The sequence below is a fragment of the Hibiscus syriacus genome, unplaced genomic scaffold, assembly GCF_006381635.1.
Source record: "Hibiscus syriacus cultivar Baekdansim isolate YM2019G1 unplaced genomic scaffold, ASM638163v2 tig00111402_pilon, whole genome shotgun sequence".
Lineage (NCBI taxonomy): Eukaryota > Viridiplantae > Streptophyta > Magnoliopsida > Malvales > Malvaceae > Hibiscus > Hibiscus syriacus.
In genome coordinates, this window is record NW_024063082.1 from 6,123,497 (window position 1) to 6,151,087 (window position 27,591).

The 27,591-nt window shown below is 35.4% G+C and overlaps 4 protein-coding genes and 2 pseudogenes across 4 annotated transcripts; 3 read left to right on the top strand and 3 right to left on the bottom strand.

The window, feature by feature from the left end:
• Nucleotides 1-2,780: 2,780 nt before the first annotated feature.
• On the top strand, nucleotides 2,781-5,143 carry LOC120161579. The gene is made up of 3 exons (XM_039171800.1): nucleotides 2,781-3,033; nucleotides 4,101-4,243; nucleotides 4,889-5,143. Exons 1-3 carry the CDS (start codon nucleotides 2,901-2,903, stop codon nucleotides 4,901-4,903), a joined length of 291 nt encoding a protein of 96 aa, XP_039027731.1. The 5' UTR covers nucleotides 2,781-2,900; the 3' UTR covers nucleotides 4,904-5,143.
• Nucleotides 5,144-5,611: 468 nt separating this feature from the next.
• On the bottom strand, nucleotides 5,612-6,239 carry LOC120162031 (beta-amyrin 6-beta-monooxygenase-like). The gene is made up of 2 exons (XM_039172218.1): nucleotides 5,986-6,239; nucleotides 5,612-5,906 (listed from the first exon to the last, which is right to left on the bottom strand). Exons 1-2 carry the CDS (start codon nucleotides 6,184-6,186, stop codon nucleotides 5,847-5,849), a joined length of 261 nt encoding a protein of 86 aa, XP_039028149.1. The 5' UTR covers nucleotides 6,187-6,239; the 3' UTR covers nucleotides 5,612-5,846.
• A 3,587-nt stretch (nucleotides 6,240-9,826) lies between these two features.
• Nucleotides 9,827-22,123, top strand: LOC120161637 (annotated as a pseudogene).
• LOC120161466 lies at nucleotides 10,408-12,441 on the bottom strand. Its single transcript, XM_039171706.1, has one exon. It carries the CDS (start codon nucleotides 12,439-12,441, stop codon nucleotides 10,408-10,410), a length of 2,034 nt encoding a protein of 677 aa, XP_039027637.1.
• On the bottom strand, nucleotides 13,872-15,069 carry LOC120161467 (annotated as a pseudogene).
• A 3,308-nt stretch (nucleotides 22,124-25,431) lies between the features above and the next one.
• LOC120162111 (GDSL esterase/lipase At1g33811-like) lies at nucleotides 25,432-27,049 on the top strand. The gene is made up of 5 exons (XM_039172288.1): nucleotides 25,432-25,740; nucleotides 25,825-25,949; nucleotides 26,071-26,572; nucleotides 26,692-26,925; nucleotides 26,962-27,049. Exons 1-4 carry the CDS (start codon nucleotides 25,473-25,475, stop codon nucleotides 26,907-26,909), a joined length of 1,113 nt encoding a protein of 370 aa, XP_039028219.1. The 5' UTR covers nucleotides 25,432-25,472; the 3' UTR covers nucleotides 26,910-26,925; nucleotides 26,962-27,049.
• The last annotated feature ends 542 nt before the right edge of the window (nucleotides 27,050-27,591 follow it).

The window sequence follows — 27,591 nt, forward strand, 5'->3', positions numbered from 1 at the left end:
TTCTCATTATGACATTAAAATCATTACACATTATTTTAGTTGGGATGTCAACTTGATCAGCTTGTTGAGTTAGTCTATAGTGAGAGCATAATAACATACCACAAATAACACGCACTTCAATAAATTTCGCATACATCTCTGTATCGATGTTTGAATAATGATTTTGAGAATTAACCATCATTGCAATATTGTCATCGTTTGATAGTTTGAACGTTGTATAAGTTAACAGAAACACCGATGTTGAAAATCTGTATTGAAGTGAGGACAGTCTTCTAGTACTTCCAACATGAACCTTCCTTGAAATCTTCGTTATCATCTCCTCAAGAGTTACATTTCTCTTGAAGAATATTTTGACAGAATGATTTGACGCGAACACAATGTCAGTTTCATCTTCCCGAATTTCTCCATAATAGTAAACAATAGCTGAAATACACGTCATTCTGAGAGTTTGAAAGATTGAGAGTCTTATATCTGCAAAGAAATATGCCTAATTAAATAAATAGTATATGAATTAAAATATAACCTAATAATTTTTTTAAAAATTTAAACAATAATTTAAATAATATAATTTTATATTGTTATCGTATCAGTAAAAATGTCTCGACGTATGATCCCATTTTTTTAATTTTACAACTGCAAAAAAAATAGTACAATAAATTTTTTTCTTCAAATAATCATATATAAAATAAATATAATATATTAAAAAATTACTTTACAACAAAAGATCGAAGGAACTGGTGAAGCAAATATAGGAGGAATTGATGTGATGATATTTGCGGTTGAAGGGGATGTTTTTTATATGCGAAGTGAGAGTTTAAAGGTTGAAAAATTTGGAACCAATAATGAAAGGCGTGTGTCAGAATCCCAAAAAGGTGCGGATGATGATCTGCTCCTTTCCCTTACGTGGTGCCAACTCAGATAAGGCGCAGATGGTCATCTGTGCCTTTTATTATGTGGCTCCATGTAAGGGAAATACGCGGGTCATCATCCCCACCTTGTCAGAAAAAGTGCTAAATTGGTAAAAAAATTGAAACGATGTTTTACAGGTAATTAATTATTGTCAGAGTTATTTTTGGGTAAAAACGTCGAAGAAGACACCCCGTTATTAAATTTGATTTAGTATTATCAAAATCTATATATTGTTTTTTAATAAAAATATAATATAATATTTTCATGTACTAAATATTCCAGTTAAAGTTTTTAGTTTAAGCTTAAATCGAATTTGAGTTTGAATTTCAATTGTATTAAATTTAAGAATGATCCAGTTTAAAATTTGTTCGAGCTCGAGTTAAATTTTAATTTTTGATTTTGAGTTTTTTTGCAAACTTTTAATTAAAATCAAACTTTAACTTTGAAATTTTAAAATTGAATCAAATTTAATAATATTCGAGTTCTATCGACCTTACATTCCTAACAGCGCCTGGCGTTTATTGTGCAACTTGAAGGCCTTAGGCTTAGGTAGGGATGGACATGGGTCAGGTCAGATCAGTTTTTTGATCCACTCGATCTGACTCGAGAACAAAGGATCCTTCACCTGAGACTCAACCCGATCAAAACAAAATTTCACCCGACCCGACATATAACTTAGAAACTCGACCCGAAATAATAATAAAATATTATTTTTTATTTAATAAAAACAATGACTTAATTGAAAAAATTATATATAGAGGGGTATTATTGTAATTATTCATAAATATCTAAGATAAATTTATATATTTTTTCGGGTCGGGTCGAGTATTTTCACCCTAAATCGAAATGACCCGAACATTACACTTAAAAAACCTAACCTGACCTGACCCCAATTTTAAAAAAAAAACCCGACCTGATGTCGGATCATGTCGGGTTCGGGTATAATGCCCATCCCTTGGCTTAGGTTTGGTTGGACTGAGCGTTAGGCCTTTGCCCTTCTTTATTTTTTTTGTTTGGTCTGGGAGCTGACCTATTTGGGTTGAGTCCTTTAAATGTTTTAGGGATGAAAGTTTCACTTTAAAATTAAAATTAAAATTACCTTTAATTTCCTGCACTCTTTTATATTTGGATAAATTAGTCATTAAATATTATCATTTTTTTAATTTTTAATAAATTTGTTATTAAAAAAATAGATGTCCCTTTTTCCCATATATATGGAGTAAGGGGGAGGTAAGATAGTAGGCTACCCCCAACACCAGGTTGAGAGCAGCTTCCGTAAGAGACCTCCGAATTATGAAATGCCCTCCGTGAGACTTGATCCCACGACCTCAAGGTTAAAAACTAATGACAACTTGATATTCTTTTAGGTGAATTTGCAATATTAAGTTGACATTTTCTATTTGATTTTTCACAAGACTTTTTTTTATCTCTATATCATAATTATTTTTTATAATAAATTAATATTCTTAAATATAATGACGAAACATAGAACTATTTCATTGATGAATTAAAATTATGTGAAATCAAAACTTGTGACTATTATTACAGGGGGGTAGAATGTCAAATCATTACACTGAGTCTTGATTATTTATTGCATAATTGATAAAAGTATCAAAGATATGTAATATTATGAATAGATGAATTTTAATTTTTAAATCTAATAATATAAATTAAAAATAAAACCAGATAACAAAATTTCAAATAACAAAAAGTAGAGACTTGAAAACATATTTTAACTAAAAAAATCTGGAAAATTGAATTTTTACTGTGCTGGGCTAGATTAGGAACTTAAGGACAATTAGGTAAATACGATGCGTACCGGCATGTCAGAAAATCACATTTCCCATAGTAAGAAACACATCCGTCAGACAATCGTCGAACCATTGCGGCCGATTACCCAAAAACAAACAAAAGGCGAAGCAAAAGGAAGGTAAATCTGAGCAACAATCTGAATAAACAGAGAAACTAACAGTTTCAAAGAAGGTTTTGAAATGGAAGAGATCAAGGAGTCGGCGGCGTCAAAGTATGACATGGACGCTAAATGGGACGCCTGCATCGATCTCTCTCTCCGCCGCTTCGTTTACTCTTCCTTGGCTGGCGCTTTCGCCGGCCTCATTTTCTTCAGTCTGTCTCTCTTTTCCTAATTTTGTTATTTTTTATCCTTTTAAGATATTGTTCTCGATTTCCCCAATTGGATCGCACTTAATGACTATAATTTAGTGTTATTAAGCTAGATGTTTAAAGATGTTTAAAAATTATGGATTGAAGATTGGCCTAATTGGTTCTAGAAATTATGCTTTCTGATTTTCTTCTTGTCACCATTTTTCCAAGTTTCTTGTTATTGTTTCACTATATTCTAATTATTTATCTTTCAATTCTGTTTGGCACTATGTGACATTCGCTTTTCAAATTTTACATGCGCATGCTCCACAATCATAGATTTAGATGCAAATATTATGCATATACATGTACTTGAAATATGTTAAACTGCAGTCAGCGGACATGTTTTGTTTTCTATTGTGCTTGAGAACGTAATGAGTCAACTGCGACAAATATCAAATGCGAATTTTGACAGAAAAGAGAGACGTAACTGAAAAATAGCAGATGCAATATTGCGTTGTGGTTGCTATTTAAATCTGCTACTGTATTCTTTAGTATAAATTTAGTTGGCAACGTTTCAGACCAAGTGGCTTTCTTAAGGAGAAAAGTTTGAGAGACCATATGGTACCTAGTGAATCTCATAGCCTAAGATGTTCGAGCAACCTTGCATCTGTGTGTGTTGATTTTGATTTGCCTTATATTCCAATATAAGAACTAGCTCCTTTTTGTCATTGCTGTAGATTGCCTAGAATTGATTAAGAACTTGAATACTGCTTTGCTTTGTACGGAGGGAAGAAGGAAAAGGAATGGTTTTTAGTTTTATACCTCCTAGCCAACTTCAATCATTGAGTTAAAACATTTTATTATTTCTTCCAAGCAAATCCTAAACAGTTTAAGTCATTATGCATTTAACCTTTTACTATATGTTCATCTAGGCTGTAGCCAAAGTACACTGGGTTTTGCTTGAGTTTTCTTGTATTAGTTGTATGTCCAAGCGTTGTCGCTTCTGTGGCTTTCCATTTTTGTACTTTCTCCTTTGCTTGTCTTCCTTAACAGTTCCTTGAATCCATAACTTTGATTTGTCATGCCAGGGAGTCCAGTGACTAGATGGGCATCTGTAGCTTTTGGTGCCGGGGTTGGAATTGGATCTGCATACACAGATTGTTCCAGTATTTTAGGTGGATATTCTCCAAATTTTACTCCTCCTAAGCTTGACGATGCTCCTGCACCCAAGGTTGGCCTAATGCATTATTGAACTATGGGTTTAATATTGTTGACTCTTCCTTTTCTGGGTTGCGTATTCATGTTTTAATTGTTTAGTGGTAATCCTTTGTCTATATAAATATTAGAGTTTTCTTCGGCCTATTAGCACTTATCTCAAGGTATCAAATGAGTTTATGGATTAGCAGCAGTGGAGCCATTCTAGGCTAGGTTATACATGCCTGATATCCAGTTTCGTTATCATCAACTTCAACATCACCCAACCAGCAACTCTATTAGAGTCATCGATCTGAATAAAAAAAATTGGTGATTATTAGTGAACTTTCTTCTTAAGATAATATTTTATAACAATAACTATATATATATATATATATATATATTTTAAAATGGGAAGAAAAGAAAAGAAATATTGTATTAAGTGAAACTGTGATACTGATGAAAATCAGCATATCAAGGGTGCTTGTTAATTTCTCTTGTCTAAAGTGGTTGTTGTCAATTTTTCTGACACTTTTAGTTACAGTCGATTTAGTTTTAACTATCTAAAAGATCAGCATGTCAATGATGCTTCTAAAATTTAGTTTATTTCAATGTTATTCTACTTATTATATGATTCAAGAATTTCTATAGGAAGTTAATATAGTTCTCTTCCTGTTTCCAGGATCAAGAGGAGTGAGTTGATGCATTTGATGATGTTCCTCTAGTTAACAGGTTTAAATTCTAAATTTCATAAGCTAATACTGTTTAGTCTTTTCCCTGGGAGTGTCTTCTGCGTTTGAAATACTAAGATTATATGTTGGTGGGTAAACAATTAACTTGATGCACCAAAAGTTCATTAGGAATCCACTTATCTTTTATTCTGTAATTCTATCATGAGTATTCACAATTTGAAGCGGAAAATGGAAACAACTCCTGTCTTGGTAATTTAATCATTAATTTTAAGTTTGATTTATAATTTATGAATGAGACGTATGTAATGATTCATGTATTAGAATATAATGTATAAAAAATTAATGAATTTAATCCCAATCCGTTAGTATAAAATATGAACTTATTTGACAAAATTCACGTTTAGGTAATTATTGAGGTCCATTTCTTCTTCATGTGCCAAGAGTTTACGGTGAATTCACATCTAATAACCATTCAGCAATGGTGTGGATTTATATGGAACAGATAGATGTACGCATGTTTGATAAGGAACGTAGAATTAAATCAACCAAAAACTATTACCCTTTTAACTTTATTATTAAGAATTTATTATTACATCGTTTCACAAAACAGCAAAGATTTATCAAATAGAAAATTTGAAAGACAACAAATACTCTGGGATTTTTAAACTCCACAGTCAATATGGATGCAAGGGAGATGAGAACAATTAATTGGGTATCGGTTGAATGTTGATGGGGAGACGAGACCCTCCTCGGGAATAGGAGTTGGAATGTAGTAAATCTTCTCATTGGGATTGATTTTGACCCATTTGAAACTGGTGATAAGGTTGTGGATGAATGTCAGGATTTCGTGTTGTGCATACTCTTTTCCTGGACACATTTCAGGACCTCCCCCAATGGTACGAACGTCTAGGGCGCTGGACCATTTCCTTCAAATCTTGATGGATCGAATCATTCTGGATCCGGCAAGTATTTGGGATTTTTATTTGTTATATGCACCATCCAAAACGCCTGAACCAATTACAGATGAACAACAATGGTCACGTAATGCATAATCTCTAGTATGAGAAATATGGCCTCGGGTACTTACCTTCCATCCCTTTGGAATAGTATAACCAGCGTAAGTAAAGTCAGTGATGGCCTCTCTAAAAGATCCATTAGCAGGTGGACACAGCCTCGTTACTTCGCATGCCACGTACTTCATTTTGTGTATATCTTCCCATCTAAATGCCTCCCCTCCCTCTTTGCTTCTTAAAACCTCCATTTGCTCTGCACCACTTCCCAACATCATTATTGAATTCCCAAATTAAAATCTAAATAAAAAGTACGTTCAAGGACCCTCCTATAAACCTCAGGGAGATAGCTAACAATGAATTAGGTGATTGCAGTACTAGGTGTGTCACGGCTGGCTATAGAGAAGCCTAAGATCTTGCTGCCTACCACAACCTCCGTCATTCACTTCATCACCATCAGCATGCAATCAACCAAGTCCGATGCCACTGTTTTTTGTTTCTCTAATACCTAGTTTTTCTTCTTGGTAATGAGGGCCAAAAGCTGTTGCCGAATTTCTCTGCCAGCTTCACTGCGCGATTGAAAGTTGTGCCTGGAAGATCAATGGATGGATCTCCTCCCAAGTGAAATTCTGCTAAAACTAGTAGCAACAACTATGTTAGCATCATTTGCCTCTATGTTTACTCAGACTGAGCTGTGACCATCCAATACGTGCACGGGTATGTTGAATCTTTTTCAAAGTTCTAATGTGTTTGAAAGGTGATTAGAGGATAATATATCTATAATCATATCTAAAAATGTGTCGGACACGGATGTCGGATAAAATTACCTCAATAAGAAACATAGATCTAGATTGTTATGAGGTTATTTAATGTTTTAATTAGCATGATTTTGCTTGTAGGATGGGGCAGGCACTAGTTAGTTTTCAAATGCATCTGATTCAACTGAAAGTAGAATGGTCATATATGAAGAGACTAAACTAGAGTTCTTTCCTTCAAGAACCAACCAGACCAATTGTCTTTTAAAGATATTTTTTACAATATTACTCTAATATAAGTGAATCTCTCTTAATATATGTGCATATACGTGTGTGAAAAATATCTATTTATGTTAGTGTAAAATTTATTTATTTTATATGCTCCTGTTTACAAAACTCAAGTACTAAATTAAGTAAACCTTCAAATTCATAAATTTCCAATCACAATAATTTTGCCACTTTTGACCATTTTCTCAACCAAATTAAAAAGTAGAATGGTTAAATTGTACCCTGTCAGAGATTAGTTCTAAATTCGACCAATTATCCTACAAAGAGCAGTAAATTCGGACCTTGTTCTTGTTGCATTCATAAACTTTGAGAGTCCTAAATGCTGCCAGATTTTTCTTCTTGGTCTTATCCAAGTTAAAGCACCCATTGCAAAGAAAGGCTGAAACAAAGTAAATAACATTGCTAAACCATATCCCAGAAAAAGAGAAGACATTCTTGAACCTAAAATAAAGTAGGATATTGTTATAGTTTGAGGTAAATAAAAGAGAAATCAAGAAAGTAGATAATAGGAATAGAGAGAATTTGGAGAGATTTCAGAGAAAGAAATTCGTGTTCATTCATAACATGAGAGAAATACATCATCACATCTTGTTTTATTTAGTTACAATATACCAGAATCTTAAGGATGCCAGCTGGCTGTCCTTTGTAACTGAATCTAACAATTTCATGCTTTCCTCATTTGTTTTGCAGATATAAACTACTGGGCTCAGATATAATAATTTCCTTGGGCCGCTCCTGCTGTATCCAATCCACTCCCTGATGATCTGCTCCAAAGGGTAAGTTCACTTCACGTGCTATAATCCCCAATCCTTTATTCTCAATCCTTAACCCTCGTCTCATTTCCCCCAATTCTCCCTTACTCTCTTCGTGTTCTCTCTCAATCCCTAACCCTCGTCTTATTTCCCCCAATTCTTCCTCGCCCTCTTCGTGTTCTCGCCCTTCTCCTCCCACCATGACAATACCCACCCCTCGAGATGATCCTTGCCCCCAAGGATCAAAAGACAGAAACTGACCACGTAGTACTGAGTAATCTTCCCAAGTGTCATGCGAGGCGTCCAGGTTAGTTCATCGAACGAGAAACTGAGTAACTGGCCTGTTGTTTCGATTAATAATTCTTCTACCCAAAACTTGACTTGGTTCTAAGCGAAACTGACCATCTTCATCTACCACAGGAGGCTCTGTCGAAGATACTGCTGTTGGCCCAATATGCCACTTCAACATACTGACATGAAAGACTGGGTGTAACCGAGAGGTCTCTGGTAATTGTAACTTATAAGCGACTTCTCCTATTCTTTCAATAATTTTGTAGGGCCCATAAAACTTAGCTGCTAACTTCAGATTTTTTTCTCAGGGCAAGGGATGTTTGATGATAAGGCTGCAGCTTCAAGTAAACCTTATCTCCTACTGCAAAATTTCTTTCTGTACGATTTTTATCTGCCTGTTGCTTCATTCGGTTAGCAGCTTGTTCAAGTTGTTGTTTAACCATTTGCATGATTTCTTCCCTGCTTTTCATAATTTCTCCCACAGCCTGCATTGTAGCTTCTGGTTGCCAAACCATTATAGGAGGCTTATAACCATAAAGAGCCTGAAAAGGTGTTAGGTTTAAGGATGTGTGATAGGTAGTATTATACCACCATTCAGCATGAGCCAACCACTTAGCCCACTGTTTAGGTTGTAAAAAAACAGAGGCCTTTTAAATATTGCTCAAGACATTGATTAACCCTCTCTGTTTAACCATCCGTTTCAGGATGGTAAGCAGTACTGAATAAGTTTGTAGTACCCAACTGCTTCATTAGTTCTCTCCAAAAGAGACTAGTGAATGTTTTATCCCTATCTAAATTAGCCAATTTAGGCTGACCATGGAGCTTGTAGACATTGTCTAGATAAAGCTTAGCAACCTCAGCTGCAGTGTAGGGATGAGACAATGCCATAAAATGGTTGTATTTTGTGAACTTATCCACCACAACTAGGATACAATTCTTCCTTAATGAAGTAGGTAACCCATCAATAAAGTCCATAATAACCACCTCCCAAGCTTGTTGAGGAATAGGTAAGGGCTGTAGCAGTCCTGGTTTAGGTACATGCTCTACCTTGGTCTGTTGGCAGACTGTACAACATCTGATATATGTAGCTACCATACCTTTAAGCCCAGGCCAGTAAAAATATGATCTTATCCTCTGGTAAGTTGCTTGAATCCCTGAATGGCCTCCATGAGGAGAGTCATGTAATACTTGGAGAATTTGAAGCCTTAGAGACCCAGTAGGACTAATGTAAACTCTGCCTTTAAATCTTAGTATGCCTTTGGAAAATTTCCAATTAGGATCAGCATTGGCATTCACAGTTAAAATATTAATCCATGCAGCAGCCAATTTATCATCTTTATAGCTGCCTTTAACTTCTGTCACCCAAGTAGCAATGATCAAAGTAGTCCCCATAGCCAACATTTGGCCCTGATCCTCCCATTGCCTAGACAAGGCATCTGCCACCATATTGGACTTGCCCTTTCTGTAATGAATATAGTAATCAAGCCCTAATAATTTAGTCAGCCTTTTTTTCTGAATTGTGGTGGTCAGTTTATGCTCTAATAGATACTTTAGAGACTCATGATCAGTTTTAATAATAAAAGGCTTACTTTCTAAATAATGTCTCCACTTAGAAAATGCTAATAAAATAGCAAGATACTCCCTATCATAAATGGAGAGGGCAGCATGTCGAGGACTGAGAGCCCTACTTAGATAAGCAATAGGTCTGCCTTTTTGAGACAACACAACACCAATGCCTCCTGAACTTGCATCAGTTTCCGAACAGAAACTCTTAGTGAAATCAGGTAAAGCTAAAACATGAGCAACACAACATAGCCTGTTTTAGGTTGTCAAAAGCAGTCAAAGTTGTAAAAGACCAATGAAAACTGTCCTTAGTAAGCATTTGAGTCAAGGGCTTACTTATGGAACCATAATTTTTAATAAACCGCCTATAATAGCCAGTTAAGCCCAAAAATCCACGCAAAGACTTTAAAGATTTAGGAAGAGGCCAATTCTTCATGGCTTCTATCTTAGTAGGATCTGTTGCAACCCCTGCTGCTGAAATAACATGACCCAAGTACTTCACCTGGGTCTGTCCAAAAAAACACTTGGACAGTTTTGCAAATAACTGATTGGCTTTTAAAACCTCCAAAACTGATTGCAAATGAGTAATATGTTCAGCCATAGAATTACTGTAGACTAGTATATCATCAAAGAACACCAAAACAAACTTTCTAAGAAATGATTTAAACAAATCATTCATTAATGCCTGAAATATAGCAGGGGAATTAGTAAGACCAAAAGGCATTACCTTGAATTCATAATGCCCTTGATGAGTTCTAAATGTTGTTTTGTAAATATCATCCTCTTTAATTCTGATTTGCCAATACCCTGACCTTAAGTCAATATTGGAAAAATAAACTGCACCATATAACTAATCTAATAGATCTTCCACCACCGGAATAGGAAACTTATCTTTAACTGTCAAATTATTCAATTGTCTGTAATCAACACAAAACCTCCAAGTCCCATCCTTTTTCTTTATCAATAGGCATGGAGAAGCAAAGGGACTCTTGCTAGGTTGAATAATAGAAGATGATAACATTGTAGCAATCTGCCTTTCTACTTCAGTTTTCTGGTTATGAGGAAATCTGTAGGGCCTCAAATTAATAGGACTAGAACCAGGTTTGAGGGGAATAGCATGATCATGAGTCCTTGTAGGAGGTAATCCTTTAGGCTCATCAAAAACAGAGCTATATCTCTTTAAAAGAGGTTTGAGAGCTGCAGGAACTGACTTAGGAATTTCAGTCATACTCAGCAAAACTACATGCCCCAAAATAGTTGCCTCAGATGCTGTCATTTTTAATAAAGTAGCACCTGAAATCTGCTGCAACAGTGAAGGTTGTTGTCCCTGTATAACAATATTTTCACCTTGATGCTGAAAACTCATTGTCATTTGATTGAAGTCCATCAAAATTGGACTAAATAATTTCATCCAATCAACCCCTAAAACCATATCACTGCCTCCCAATTTAAGGAGTCTAAAGTCATGTATGAAAGAGTGCCCTTGCATCTGCCACTCCACCTTGTTGCATCTAGCTGAACTATAGAGTTGTTTGCCATTAGCTACTGTAATAGCTAAAGGACAGGGAGTTAGAACCTGAAATCCAGCATCAACCCATTCTGGTGTCAAAAAGCTATGTGTACTTCCACTGTCAATCAAAATATTCAAAGGTTTGCCTTGTATTGTGCCTTGAATCCTCAAGGTATTATGACTAATGCAACCAGTAATAGCATTCATAGATATCTCTAAGTTTTCCTCTTCTTGTACTAACTGCTGGTCTGAATCAATAGGAACAATTTCTGTAGGAATAGTATTTTCCTCTTCAGTCATCATATTGAGGTTTCTTGATTTACATTGATGGTATGGCTGAAATTTTTCTCCACACTTAAAACAAAGGTTGTGTTGTCTTCCGTAATCAATGAGATTGGAATTTGGTGAGGATTTAATAGGCAGTGGAACTGAATTTGGCTTGGGAGTATTAATGGGGTTTGGGTAGGGTGGGCTTTTAAAGGAAGGTCTCAACCTTCTATTTTCAAACTCCACAGACAACTCATAGAGCTTAGCTTGTTTGCATGCCTCAGATAAATTTTTAGGATCTAGAGCTTTCACTCTATGTTTGATGTCATCTCTAAGCCCACTTATAAAAAGTGACACAAAGAAATCCTCACTCAAGGTAGGATTTTGTAATAACATGTGTGGTTGTAACTCCTCAAACCTTTCTTGATAGTCTTCAATAGATCCTTTCTGTGTAAGCTTAGTGAATTCCTCCACAATATCATAAAAAGACCTATCACTGAATCTATGGCACAAATCAGCTTCAAACTCATGCCAAGTTACATGATGCTTCTGCATAATATAGCCATCAAACCATATTTTTGCTTTTCTTGTAAGATACATAGTAGCCACTTCTACCCTTTGATCTACAGGAACCTTGCATAAGGAAAAATGCTTGAGACACTTATGCATCCACCCCTTAGGATTTACCCCCTCAAAAAATGGCAACTCTATTTTGGGTCTATGCCACATAGTCCCTGAACTGCTAAATGAACCCCCTGCTCCCCTATTTTCAGTTTCCAATCCCAGCATAATAGGCCTATTATTACTGTTGTCACCCATCTGATTCTCAGGCCTAGAACTGTTCTTAAGTGCTAAACAAGCATCAGGCTTATCCTTCAAAATCCCAGGTTCATCCGTTTTATAAGAGAATCTGGATTTATCTTTAACTACAGTCACCATAACAGGATATTTCTCCCAATTTTTAGAGCTATTAGGAGTATATACCTGATCCCCGGCAGACTGCTCTTGTTCACCATTTCTGCCAGTTAAGATCTTCAGTGTATCCTCCACATAACTGTGATCCTTGCCTCCAGTGCAGTAATCTTGTTTTCTTGAGCCTCCCACCATTTAGGTGAATTAGTCTCATTCTGGCCCTGTTTCATCAAAGCAGCAAGGTCTTCAATTTGCTTCTGATTTCAGCTAAATCAGTTTCTTCCATAGATTGATTCTTCTTTGACATTCCCTCAAAAAAAAAATTTTTGCCAGAATTATAGCTCTGATTACCAATTGTTATAGTTTGAGGTAAATAGAAGAGAAATCGAGAAAGTAGATAATAGGAATAGAGAGAATTTAGAGAGATTTCAGAGAAAGAAATTCGTGTTCATTCATAACATGAGAGAAATACATCATCACAGCTTGTTTTTATTTAGTTACAATATACCAGAATCTTAAGGATTCCAGTTGGCTGTCCTTTGTAACTGAATCTAACAATTTCATGCTTTCCTCATTTGTTTTGCAGATATAGACTACTGGGCTCAGATATAATAATTTCCTTGGGCTGCTCCTGCTGTATCCAATCCACTCCCTGATGATCTGCTCCAAAGGGTAAGTTCACTTCATTCTCCTCACGTGCTATAATCCCCAATCTTTTATTCTCAATCCCTAACCCTCGTCTCATTTCCCCCAATTCTTCCTCACCCTCTTCGTGTTCTCGCCCTTCTTCTCCCACCATGACAGATAAGTACTGAATTAAATTGTTCATGACACCTATATCAGCCTATGATTCAAAAGTCTCCTTCGAGCCAATAACTCCCACCTCAAACCTAGCAAATATCTACTCGGATGTAATAGTAAAATATAGGTTGTGGAAGATAAAGTTTTCCAGATAAAAAGGTAATAAGTTGGAGCCTATGCCATTTTTTTAAATAAAATAAAATAAGCAATAACGCATATCATGAAGGACTACACGAGAAGTAACAAAGAAACGAACTAAACACATAAAAAAAGCATCTAAAATACAATGAAATATGAGAATAATAATCAAATGATGCTTGCTGATAAAGAATACATGCAACCCACTACACAACTATTGTTACCCAGCCTTTTTGTTTTCCTAAAATACCTGTGTCTAACACATATTGACATGAGTATGAGGTATGATCCTCCAAAAATAGAGGAAAGAGTTTGTTTTAAAAAGGTGACACTTACCTGTGTCAAAGATATGAAACTCACTCCGAATCCAGACAACACGGCTCCATAGGAGGAACCTGTGGAATTCCTTAATCTAATACAAACAAGGGCAACAGAAGCATCTTGAAATTCCAATAAACCAATAACATAAAGCAGCTAAGACTTTACCTCAATGCAAGGAAAAGCATAGCAAACAAAAGTGGGAGAATCCATATAAAACTTGCAAAGAAAAAATATTAAAGATTCAAGCACATAAAGAGAAGATCGTGTAGAAGTTAATAACGAAGAAGTTAAGGAAGGTGATTCAAGGCAGAGAAATTGAAACTTAAAGCTACAGCTAGTCTCTGCCAGTATCAAACATATGCAGCTTAATTGAAAGTTGTGCTCAGCTTCCATTACCCATTTTATTCTTGCCACATGAGATTGAAGCATAAAAAAGTTCAATCAAGAGACAGCAAATATCGACATCTTACAATTGACTTGATTAAACCATTAAGCCCGAAAAGGAACATCGTTCAGGAACTAATACCAAACGTTTGTAGCAATGCATCATAACTGCAATAAATGAAAGACTTACAATATCAAAACTAACAAAAAAGAGAATAAGCAGGCCATAGTTTAACCGATGATCGTCAGTCATAATCTCGTGAAGTAACGAGTGCTAAACACGACCATCAATAATGCTAGCAGTGGTGACCCCTTGAGCAAGGGATCGAATACAACAATTCACTTTTGGAATCATCCCACCACCCACCTTGCCTTCCTCAATCATTTTCTTCACTCCCTTTATATCAATCTCCTTCACCAGGCTTCCAGGGTCCTCTCGATTTCTCAGAATGCCCGCAACGTCGGTCAACAGGATCAGTTTCTCTGCTCCCAATGCCGCCGTCACCTCACCAGCAACCGTGTCTGCATTGATGTTGTAAGACTGCCCGACTTATCGGCCGCAACAGAAGCAATCACCGGGATGCTTCCGTTGTTCACGAGCGTTTGGAGAACTGTGTGGTCCACTCTCGCAACCTCCCCAACAAACCCCAACTGTGCGGCGTTTGGGCTGGGTAGGGCAGTTAAAAAGCGGCAGTCCATACCAGAAAGGCCGACGGTGGTGGCTCCGGCGAAGTTTATACGAGAGACCAGGTCTTTGTTAACTTTTCCAACAAGGACCATGGTCCTTGCGTCGGTCACACGGAGTCCGTCGCGGAACTGAGATGGGATGTTGAGCTGATTGAGAAGGACGTTGATTTCAGGACCACCACCGTGGACGGGACGGAGGCCAACGCAGGCGAGAAGGACAAGGTCCCTGACAACAGAGGCCTTGAGCTCGGAAGATTTCATGGCCGCACCGCCGTATTTAACGACAATGGTCTTTCCCCTAAATTTCTGGATGTAGGGGAGTGACTCAGAGAGGATTTTGACTCGAAGTTTATTATCATAATTGCTAAGAGTGGGATTAGGCGGATCATTGAGAGCGGTGGAGGAGGCTGAAGAAGCGCTCACGGCAAGGCGAAGATGGCGAGAATGAGGGATAAAGGAGGTCTTGGAGAGATTGAGATTGAGGTTTAGGATTTTTTATTTTGATTTCGTTGAAGAGAAATGAAAGGGGTTCTGTTGAAGAGCAAAACCGGAGAGGTTTGGCGGTGGCTGGTGCTCCCATTTTTTTATCTTTCTTTCCTGCTTTCTTCTGCTATGGCTTTAGAGAGAGCTAGTGGCTCACTGAGACTGTCATCCAGGAGACTGAAGTGAGGACTGAGGAGTGTTACCCTGTTAGGGACGGGCATGGCTGGTTTGGGCCGACCCAAATTCGATCCAAGTATTTTATTACTTCATTTATCATTCGATTCGATTAAAATTTAAAAATAAATAATTTGATTCAATGTTGACTCCATTTTTTAAATAAAACTCACATTAGAATCAATATATATATATATATATATATATAATTTATATTTTTATTAGGTATAATATATACTTAGATGAAAAATCTAAATGAAATTATTGTAATATTTTTAAATATTATATATAATAATATTATCTATTATTAGATCAAGTTAAAAAAATCATCTTAAACAAGAAATCTGACCCTAATCTTATTCTTTTAAAAAATTCAATCTAAATAGGTAACTATTTAAATAAAATTAATTTTTAAATTTGATTGAATATAAATTTATTAAATTCGAGCCTCATACTTATGTCTAAAAAAATACTTTTTTTCATACTTATCTCTAGAAAATACTTTTTTTCATTGTTTGATGAGTGAACAATAAACAAGTCATTGGAAACAGTTTACAGGTCAAAAAATGCAGGCGTAAGGATGAAATAAGTTCTTAAATTATATCATTTATTAATTTTAGATTTTTAAATTATTTTTCGCTTAATTTTTTTCATTATTATTTTAAGTATCTATACTGTAACCAATTGTTGTTAAGAAAATTTGTTATCTATAATGTATTGTGTTTATATTTTTTAAAAATTATTCAAAAACTTAAAATATTATCATTTAAAAAAAAGCTTATTTAGAAACTTCAGAATTCCTAAAATATATTAATATTAATAACTTTAAAAATAAGAACTTAAAGAGATAACTATTGTTTAAAAATACGAACGATAGTTGATTTAAGTAATAAACAGTTTGATATTATTTAAATATGTCTCGAATTCGAGGCTTTATGTATGCAAATAAATAATATTTGCTAATAGACTCACTCACTAAAACCAAATGTAAACACAAATCGATCCATATTAGTTAGAATAAAAGTCTTGAAGAAATGGGAGCAATAACAAAATCTTAATATAAAATCAAATGCTCAAACTATACATCTTTTCTCATTTAGGTGCTTAACGTGTCCAATGTTATTATTTAGGTTCATACACTGTAACTGTCGTTAAATAAGCCAACCAATCAATATTTGACATGTGACTTGATTTTTTATTTTGTAATTTTTTAAAAAAAATTATAAATTTTCAAAAAAAATCTAAAATTTTCCTATTTTTCATAAAATACCTCAAAACCTTCAATTCTAGCGTCTACTACCACCATCGTTGGTGACCACCCACTCACTTGTATGCCATCATTCCGCAGACTATTCACCCACTGGTTGTGATAGATGAATGTTGAAATTTAGGGATTTAGATTTTGGATTTATGGATTTTGGGGGGTTTGAAGCCATTGTTGACGACCAACAATGAGTGGGTAGGCAGCCAGTGGGGGCGACATAGATAGTGAACAATCGACAGATGGGGTGGATGCTTTGGGATTAAGGATTTTGAGACTTTTTTGAGATTTTAGAAATATTTGGGGTCTTTTGAAAAATAAGAATGATTTAAAATTCTTTTAAAAATTAAAATTTTAAAAAGAGAAAATAACCTCAGTGACAAAAAATGTCTTATAATATACGATTTTAACCAACTTTTTTTTGGATTTGCCAAAATGACCAACAAAATCGCAATGCGATCGATAATTCGCAACGCGATCTCCGGTATCGCAAATCAGTTTCTAGATTCGCAACGCGAACTTCGACTATCGCATTGCGATTTACATATTCGCATTGCGATAGTCCAAGTTCACGTTGCGATAGTCGAAGTTCGCATTGCGATTTATTCCAAATTCGTTGCGATAGTCCAAGTTCGCGTTGCGATTTATTCCAAATTCGTTGCGATTTATTCCAAATTCGTTGCGATAGTCCAAGTTCGTTGCGATAGTCAAAGTTCGCGTTGCGATTTATTCCAAATTCATTGCGATAATCCAAAATCGCAACGACGGTATTGCATTTGTTTCTTAAGAATTTTCTCTAAAAAGATAGTATTCGCGCGGACGTGTCCAAGACACGTATTACCACGACCGCGACCGCGACCACGAGACGGGACGGGACGGCGGCGGCGGCGCGCGAGAGTCCCCCTTGTTCTCTATCACTCAACAAGGAAGTGGGAAAGTCAAGCCTTAAATACCATTCCCAATAGTGTTTCCAATACTATGTGGGATTGAGCATTACCAACACTTGTTCCCAATACTATGTGGGATTGAGCCTTAAATAGTGATATTATTTTTGAATGTTTTGCTTAAAATTGCAATAATCGCGATTGATTGTAGATTGATTTTTAATTATGACATATTTAATAGTATAATACTAATACAATGTGATTATTCAGGAAACAAGTGTTGGTAATGCTCAATCCCACATAGTATTGAAAACACTATTGGGAATGGTATTTAAGGCTTGGCTTTCCTACTTCCTTGTTGAGTGATAGAGAACAAGGGAGACTCTCGCGCGCCACCACCGCTGCCGTCCGTCTCGTCTCGTCTCGGGTCGGGGTTGGGGTCGTGGTCGTGGTAATACGTGTCTTCGACACGTCCGCGCGAATACTATTTTTTTAGAGAAAATTCTTAAGAAACAAATGCAATACCACCAGTCGTTGAACTTCGACTATCGCAACGAATTTGGAATAAATCGCAATGCGAACTTGGACTATCGTAATGCGAATATGTAAATCGCAATGTGATAGTCGAATTTGAAAAATTGCAATGCGAACTTGGACTATCGCAATGCGAATATGTAAATCGCAATACGATAATCGAAGTTCGCGTTGCGAATCTGGAAACTGATTTGCGTTACCGGAGATCGCGTTGCGAATTATCGATCGCATTGCGATTTAGTTGGTCATTTTGGCAAATCCAAAAAAAGTTGGTTAAAATCGTATATTATAAGGCATTTTTGGTCACTGAGATTATTTTCTCTTTTAAAAACATTATAAAGGTGTCATGTGTCACATTCTGAGTTGTTGATGATTTTTTTTAACGTCAATTACAATCTAGACATTTAAATTTAAGCATATTCTGAGTGGTTGACGAAATTATTTAAAAAATTTCATTTATCATTAATCTTAGGGTAAACTATGCAAATAGTCTCCTATGTTTTCGATCTAACAGATTTTGGTCATCAATTTAAAAATTAAGGGAAAATGGTCCCTAACTATCGATCTATTCAATTTTAGTCCCTAATATTGTCAATCCGTTCAATTTTAATCTCTCAAATGTTAACTCCCATTCAATTTTAGTCCCTCAACCATGTTAATAACTTAAACAAAAGTGGGTTAACATAAATTAAGAGCAAAAAGACTTAAACCGAACGGACCGATAATATGAGAGACTATTTACCCTTAGTTTTTAAATTAATGACCAAAATCGACTAGACCCTAAACAAAAGAGACTATTTGCTTAATTTACCCTTAATTTTATATTAAATAATTATTTTTTAAAGAGGGATGTTAATACTAGTGTTAATGATTAGGCTCAACTACTGTATTGGACGCCAGCACATGTTGTGATTTTTAAACATTAAACTATTATGTTAGGTTGAAGTATTAAATATATCTTTCAAATTTTGTATATAAAAAATGTGTTTTTAAATTTCGATCTCTATCTGTCTAAACTCTTGTTTAAAAATGTTAATTTATTTTAACATATGATTTAAATATCATAATTAATTTGGAAACAATTTGGTTTTCCCAACAAAGAAATCAAAGCTAACGATTAGTAATTAAAATTTTATTTGGATTATAAATTAAAAATAAAAATGATTTCGTTGTTTTTTCCCCTGAAAGAAAAGTAATTCTTTTAAGGGTAAAGTATAGTAATGGTCACTGAATATTTCTGAAGCTTGCATTTAGGTCCCTCAATTTTTAAAACTTGCAATACAGTCCCTCAACGTTTATTCCGTTTGCAATATGGTCCCCCAACTTAAACCACCGTTAGAAATTAGGGTAAATTATATAAAAGGTTATTGAACTTTTCAGACACTTGAATTTAGGTCCCCCAACTTTTAAAACTTGCAAAACATACCTCAATTTCATTCTAAACCCCAATTTCCAAAGTAATTCAATTTCATTCTAAACCCTAAATTCTAAAATAATTCAATTAAATTCAATTATGTCAGATTTATTATTATTTAATTTCATCTTTTTTCATGTGATACATATTTTTTATATAAATATAATAGTATAATTCTTATCTGTTGAAGAAATTTTTTAATTAAAAAAAGTAGTTAGGATATAAAAGAGGTTGAAAATAATTCGAATTTTAAATTTATAAAATTTTATTTTGACGTATAAATAAAAGTGTAAACTACTAGGTTGACAACTTAACTATCTAGCCCTTTTTACTTTTGTCATCGATCTTTTAAATTTATCAATCATACAACATAATTATTTAACTGTTTCAACTAAGTCACTAGTCGTTACCAATTGATACAAATGATGAAGTGGCAGTTAAAAGGAATTGACATTATTATACATTTAGTCTTTATTATTTATATAATCAATTTGGTCCTAAATTAAATAGAATTTAATAAATTAATCATTTAATTAGGATCTGACATGTGTTAGCACATGATCATGACACGTGTCATTGGTGACACATGTCACCACCTAATTATTTATATATGCTATCAATTTGGTCCTAAATTAAATAAAATTTAATAAATTAATCATTTAACCAGGATCTGACATGTGTTAAAACATGATCATGATATATGTTATTGGTGACACATGTCACCACCTAATTAGAAGAAAATTAAGTTACAAAGAAGTAAAATTTGGGTCTTGGGCAAACTCAAACCTGAGTCACGCAAATGAAAGATACAAGGTGGAGCCACTAAGCTAACACCATCGTTTGTGTTAAGAGATATACAATAATACATATACTAATAGTATGACCAATGCCAGAAAAAAAAGAATATAATGGAAAATGGAAATAATGAGATTTGAACTTCGGCAAAAAATTTGAAAGCAATAAATGATGGGAAAATATTATATTTTTTTACAATAAAAAATATTATATTTGATAAATTGTTTGATAGATTTAATATATTTTTTAAATATTAGTTGATACAATATTTTAAAAGAATAAATTTAAGATTTATATATTTTTAAACTAAATTTAATAATTATATTTTTCATATTTATAATTCATGATTATATATATATAATCTTAAGTTGAGTATTTCTAATATAATTAATAATTTTAATTTCTTATTAAAAATAAAATATTCAAAAAAATAAATGATTCATACATTAATATATGAATATATATTTTTTATTTATACATCTAAATATAAATATACATTTATATAAATATATTTTTATTCGTATATTGAAATATTTTGATTAAAATATAAACATATTTTAAATACTAGTTTATACAAGAAAAATATAAAATATATCAAAAATATAAATGATTCATACATTTAAATATAAATTGAATCATTTATATTTTCTATACATCTATATTTAATAAGAAAATAAAATTATTGGGGGACTGTATTGCAAGTTTTAAAAGTTGGAGGACCTAAATGCAAACTTCAGAAATGTTCAATGACCATTACTATACTTTACCCTTCTTTTAATTGTTCCCGACAGCAACAAGGACCTTAGTAGATTTCACATCAACATCAAAGCCCCCCAAGTCCCATCAATCATTATAACCACCCTCCTTTCCTCCTACTCTTAAGATCTAAATTGAAATAGTATGTACCCATTACTATTAAAATTTTATGTTTAAATACATATTGTACTATTTATATAAGTTCACGTATTCTCCATATTACTTTATGCGACGTGTTTATAATAAATGTACAATTCAAATAATTACTTGTTATAGATAGAATAATAATAGAGATTAATAATAGAGTATTGTAATTAATGTTTTCCATGTACAATGTGAATGAAAGATAAGACATACGTAGAAAATATATATTTTGCACCCATGTAATCCCTCCCCCGGCGATGAGGAAAAAGGAATCGAAATTGAAGGCAACAACAATGAGGCCGTCCAACTCCAAATCTCAATCTCCTTTTAACACCAAGCTCATCCTCATCTGTGTTTCCGTTCTTCTCTTCGTCCTCCTCTTCATCACCACAAGCTCTTAATTTTCCACATCACAGCCTTCGCCCCTTTCAGAGTCCCACATCGCAAACGCAACAAATCCAGTCGACGAGCCGCCGGTGGCCTGCCCGTCTCTTCTCTTGACGCCGACATGTACCACAACCCGACCATCTCTAGCCAATGCCCTCATCCACTATGCCACCACAAACATTACCCCGCAACAGACTGATGTGGACATCTCTTAACCGTGGCGGTCGCACTGTTTTCCTTGAAGAAGACAAGGCATGGATCGAGCAGATCAAGGGGGAACTCTCGAGTTTAGAAAGTTACCACGTGGAGTACGTGACCAAAGTCCAGGAAGCGGTTGATCTGATGGAGAGGGGAATGATGGAGGAGTGCAAAATGGTGGGTGACCCTAGATTCTCCAAGTGTGAGCTTGCTCTGAAAGGGTTCCCCAATGAGATTTACGACGTGGAATGGGATGTGATAATGGTGGATGCCACCACGGGGTTCCACAATGAAGCTCCCGGGAGAATGAACGCCATCTATACTGCTGGTTTGATGGCTAGGAACCGAGAAGAAGGGGAGACTGATGTGTTCGTGCACGACGTGGACAGGGTGGTGGAGGATAACCTCTCCAAAGCTTTTCTTTGTCAAGGATACTTGAGGGAACAGCAAGGAAGACTCAGGCATTTGAATATTCCTAGTCACAAGGCTCGCTCTGCCACACCCTTTTGCCCTTGACTTCATCACTACTCACAACTCCTCATTTATTTTCTTCTCTTTTTCCATTTTTTTATTTGAAATGCCTCATCTTTTGGATCTATGTTTATAAAGCTACTGTGTCCAGTTCTATTTTATGTCTTTTTATATTCTAATTTTTTTTCTCGAGGATCCAAATCTAGTTTTATTTTTAAAAAAACGCCAAACTATTAATTCCCTTCAATTAAATCCTTATTTTGAACCAAAAACGTCTGGTGAAAGTTAACTCTCATCTTAAGTTGAGACATCATTGTCTCGTTTGTTTCTATTTTATTTTATTTTATTCTATGTCATGAGCAATGTCAAGTCCTGTGCAACCATGGAATGAACGTTCTCCTGCTCTGGTAGCATCGTAAGTCCTACAGATAGGGTCGCGATCATATCTCCCACCCGCGAGGATTATGGAAGACTTAAGCATGATTATCAGAATTTTGTTTCAGAATGTGGCATTAAGGAATGCAGATTTTGGTGACGTGGTCCTCCTATGACCGCACTGGATCTTGATCTTCCATGAATCCACCTCTCCTCAGCAGACATGGTTTGATAAATTTTAATATATATATTAAATATAAGTTTTGATAAAATTAATATAAATGACGAGTCTAACTCAGTGATTGAGCGTCGGGCCAGTTCGATTCCCTCCATCACTAACATGAGAAACACATCCTCTCTTCTCTAATCATATTTCAAAATATAAAAATTAATTGCTAACTCAAGATTTGAATATTTAAAGGATTCTTCTGACCAAAATAAAAAAATATATCAAAAAGGCTAAAAGTATAATAAATACTAAATTTACGTATAATTTTAAATTTCTAATTATACTTAAAATTGTATAATATTTAATTGTAATTTATTAGTAAAGTCGTTCTTTTGTTTCTTCAAATTTAAAAGATTTCTTTAGGTCATCGATTCAGAATAAAAAAATGGAGTTTAGATTATATTATCAATTTGAGTATATTATCTCGAGAAAACATTTTATTTTAAATATCTTTATGTATTTAGTAAATATTAATAGAAATAGTACCCTATTGCATCTGAACTTCAAATGATTTAACCTTAACTGTGTTAACGGTTTCAAAATATTAGTTATCAGAAAACCAAAGTCGATATTCCAATGAATTATAAAATGTTACTGTTCTTAAAAATGATTTTTCTAATTTACTCAGAAGTAAATAATGGATCATACTCTCTTTTTCATTCTTAGTATAACAAAAAAAGAAAAAGAACGAATGTAATCTATTCTTGAATTAAATAACTCTACACACTCTCTCGTCAAAAGAAAAAATCAATACACCAAGATTTATTGCTAAAATATCGTTATTAATCTCAAAAGTCCCTACGAATGGCTAAGGAAATGAGAGAATTGATTATATTTTACCGGAGTCTTCTATGGGCAAATACATATTGGTCGGGTGCCCCCAAGGATCTCCTCCGTCCTCCTGTGTTCCAAATTCAATGGGAGCCGCCTCCAATTGGTTGTTTCTGTTTAAACACCGACCGAGCAGTTAATATGAGGCACGATAGCTCTGCAGGAGGCCTCATCAGATCTCATGACGGTGGCTTCATTACGGGTTTCAGTCGAAAGCTGGGCACCTTCACAGTAATTCAGGCGGAGCTTTGGGGAATTTTATTGTGTCTGACCTTAGCGTGGGACAATGGATCCTGAGTTTTACAACTGCAGGGTAACAGTTCTGAGGCGTTTGAACTGGTCACTTCAGCCTCAGCAGACAACCCACTCGGTTTGGTTCGTAGTATTTTTGACCTTCTTGATAAGGATTGGCAGGTTGACTTCAAGCTTATTTGGAGGGAGGCGAACATGGCCGCCTACTTCTTAGCAAAACTTCATGGTGGTACTGATGGTGATCTTCACGTTTTCGATAGTATTCCTCCTGCTATGAGCGATCTCCTTGCTCGTGACATGTAGGGTCCTCTGTACCTGCGGTTGTAATTGCTTTGCCTGGCTTACATCTATTTGAAAAAATAATAATTCGGTTTTTATATTATATCAATTTGACTTCTTTTTATGTATTCTATTCTATCTATATTATTTTAATTTTATGTGTTTATTTATAATAAATTAATTGATTTATTATTTAATTATCAAGAGAATAGTATTAAAAAATATTACATTAAAATTATCGTTAATTTAATTAAATGGTCAAAATATAAACACGAAAATAAATAGACGACCAAATAATTGATTTACCCTTCAATTTAATAACCTCTCACAATTACCGGGATTCGAGAATGTATACCAGAGCCATCAACCTGCTTTAATGGGCTAAACTCTCGAGATAACGTCTTAGAACAAATTATTTCACGAGATAATGTTCTCCTAAGATTAATTGCTCAAATAGGGTGAAATCTACAGTGTTGGTCGTAGGTCGTCATGCCATATGGGCGACCTACTAGGTCGCCATGTCTTCCCGGCGAGCTATGAGGGAGATTGCATGTGCCATGCACGTTCCAACACGCTGGGCATCTGAGGCCATCCGACCGAGGCTATCCGAGCGAGCTATGCGAGGGCAAGAGGAATCACGCGAGGAGCAGGAGGGAGTGCATGGCGACCTACAAGGTCGCCAGGAGTGCATGGCGACCTATATGGTCGCCCGGAGGGCATGACGATCTATGCTTGGGGACGTGCATGGCTGGCCACGTAGTTGGTCACCCGGAAGGCATGGCGACCTACGGCCAACACTGTAGATTTCACCTTATTTGAGCAATTAATCTTGGGAGAGCATTATCTCGTGAAATAAATTGTTCGAAAACGTTATGTCGAGAGTTTAGCCGCTTTAATGACGTGACGACAATTTTTGTGAACTCTGGGTTCACTTTCTGTCTCTACGAAAATGCTACTTCCATTCTTACTAATTTTGAATGCCGACTCCCTCCTCATTATTTAAACATAAATGTTTAACATATTTTATTCTTCATTTTGTGAATTTCATAATTGTTTCTCTTATAAAAGTTTTATTAATTAAACATATTTTGATTACTTGGGTAGACATGGAAGGGATGCTTTAGGGAGAGATCATGTTGTACGCTAAGCTAGCAAGGTTGTGGCTGGCCAACAAGTTGATCACGAGATACATCCGTCACCACCGCTGCTGCTTCAATGTAAAGTAATTCTTTATTTGACATATTCAGCGATGAGTGGCCACCGCAACTAAAAGTTTTACGGCTCAATCTCTCCACCCCCAAACTCAAAACCAACATGCATGCATGGATGCACATGAACCCCATAATAGCTTATCAAACCTTTTCACCCCTATATAAATGGCCCATCCATCTGCATGGAGATCGATGAGTTTAGCCATAATTAAAGAAAATGAAGACCGGTGGTGAGCTAGTCTTGTTGATTTGTTTGATCGTGGCCTGTTTTAATGGTAGAGGTCGGTCGCAGCGGCTGCCTCAGCCCCAGCCGCAGCAGTCTCAAGTACCATGCTTTTACATCTTCGGTGACTCCTTAGTGGACAATGGGAATAACAATGGTATGGTCACACTTGCTAGGGCTAATTATAGGCCCTACGGCATCGATTTCCTCGGGGGTACCACCGGTCGTTTCACTAATGGTCGAACTTTTGTTGACGCTCTAGGTAAGTTACTGCTCCATGATCAGTCTTATTTTGGTAATTTTTTTCATTCGTAATCGGTTTCCTAATGAAGCACTTGAATTGCAGCTCAACTTATGGGGTTTGCACGCTACATTCTTCCCTACTCAAGGGCTCGTGGCCCTGAATTGTTGCGCGGAGCCAATTATGCCTCCGGCGCTTCTGGTATTCGCGACGAAACAGGCAACAATCTGGAACATATATATATACACATGTGTTCAACTATATGAAATTGCATGCACGACGGTTATTTAAAATCACCTCATATGATTTAGAAGAAATCTTTCATTGAAAATATAACATGTTTGTGTGTAGGGAGCCCACACATCGATGAACGGACAGGTCGCGAACTTTGCGAATACGGTGGTGCAAATGAGGAGGTTCTTTAGAGGAGACACCAATGCTTTGGGCAGCTATCTAAGCAAGTGCATATTCTATTCTGGTTTGGGAAGCAATGATTATCTTAACAACTATTTCATGCCAAGCTTCTACACAACCAGCTCTGATTTCACCACCAAAGCTTACGCGGCTGCACTTATTCAGGACTACACACGCCAGCTAACCGTAAGTTTTCCAGCTCGAAAGGTGATCGTAACAGCAGTTGGACCAATCGGATGCATACCGTATCAACTAGCTCGGTACCACGGTAATAGCAGCCGCTGCAATGAAGATATAAACAAGGCAATCGTTATTTTCAACACCGAGCTAAGGAAGGTGGTTGATCGTTTCAATGGCGGCCAACTACCAGGAGCGAAATTTGTTTACCTTGATTCCTACAAAAGCAGCATGGATCTTTATCAAAATGGTTCTGCTAACGGTAATCTACAACTATATAATTAACTTTAACACGAACCTTAAAAATTTTCTTCATTTTCCGGTGTTTGATTGACGTAATTGGTTTTAAGGAAAAGTTTGTTGACGCTCAAAAGTGTACAGGGTTTGAAGTAATAGACAAAGGATGCTGCGGAGTGGGAAGAAACAATGGGCAGATAACATGTCTTCCCCTTCAACAACCTTGTACAGATCGAAGGAGATACCTGTTCTGGGATGCCTTCCATCCGACCGAACTGGCCAACATCTTATTTGCACAGTCTGCCTATGGATCACAGGCTTATACTTACCCTATAAACATACAGCAATTGTCCTCCCTCTAAAACCTCATGTTTTCTTCACTTGCTGAATTCAGTTACTGCTTGTTGGTCATTATAATTCAAGTTGTTAATTAATTTATGTTTTAGTGAATGCAATTTGGCTTTGGATTGTGAATTTATCACCATTGATTTTGGGTTTACAAAAGTTGATTATTTAAAAGACAATTAATTATGAATATTGATGCATGGAAGACCAGTTACACTGAGGCTTATAATAAATTTTAGGAACAAAAAGTTTCATTTTATCTTCACGAACTAAGCAATTTTAATGATTAAAAATTTGTTGTTATTCTTTGAAGTCTTAGGTTCGAGCATTGCATAAATAGATGTGTGACAACAAGATAATTCATATTAAATGATATGTAAACTTATTAATTAAGTATAAAACATATGTAAATTATATTATAAACTAAGTAAAGATGTGTGAAAACAAGATAATTCATATTAACTACGTTATATATCTAATATATGACCCCCTGTTAGAGCTTGAACTGTACTATGAGTATGAATGAGAGTATGAGATGGTGTCTGAACTGTATTAGCTCCCTCTAGACAATCCCTCAAGAGATGGTCGCCGGAACCACATCTAAAACATGTACCCAACTTCTTCCTACACTCACCAAAATGACGTCTCCCACAGTGCTCACATGATGGCAAATGCTACAACCTAGAAGAACCACCATTA

Excerpts from the sequence above, each read along its gene's own strand:
- LOC120162031 (XM_039172218.1), bottom strand. The coding sequence starts at position 6,186 with ATGATGTTGGGAAGTGGTGCAGAGCAAATGGAGGTTTTAAGAAGCAAA. Across the intron at positions 5,907-5,985 it reads CTATTCCAAAGGGATGGAAG|GCGTTTTGGATGGTGCATAT; the intron begins GTAAGTACCCGA and ends TAATTGGTTCAG.
- LOC120161579 (XM_039171800.1), top strand. The coding sequence starts at position 2,901 with ATGGAAGAGATCAAGGAGTCGGCGGCGTCAAAGTATGACATGGACGCT. Across the intron at positions 3,034-4,100 it reads CGCCGGCCTCATTTTCTTCA|GGAGTCCAGTGACTAGATGG; the intron begins GTCTGTCTCTCT and ends TTGTCATGCCAG.
- LOC120161466 (XM_039171706.1), bottom strand. The coding sequence starts at position 12,441 with ATGGTGGGAGGCTCAAGAAAACAAGATTACTGCACTGGAGGCAAGGAT.
- LOC120162111 (XM_039172288.1), top strand. The coding sequence starts at position 25,473 with ATGAAGACCGGTGGTGAGCTAGTCTTGTTGATTTGTTTGATCGTGGCC. Across the intron at positions 25,741-25,824 it reads AACTTTTGTTGACGCTCTAG|CTCAACTTATGGGGTTTGCA; the intron begins GTAAGTTACTGC and ends CTTGAATTGCAG. Across the intron at positions 26,573-26,691 it reads TCAAAATGGTTCTGCTAACG|GGTTTGAAGTAATAGACAAA; the intron begins GTAATCTACAAC and ends AAAAGTGTACAG.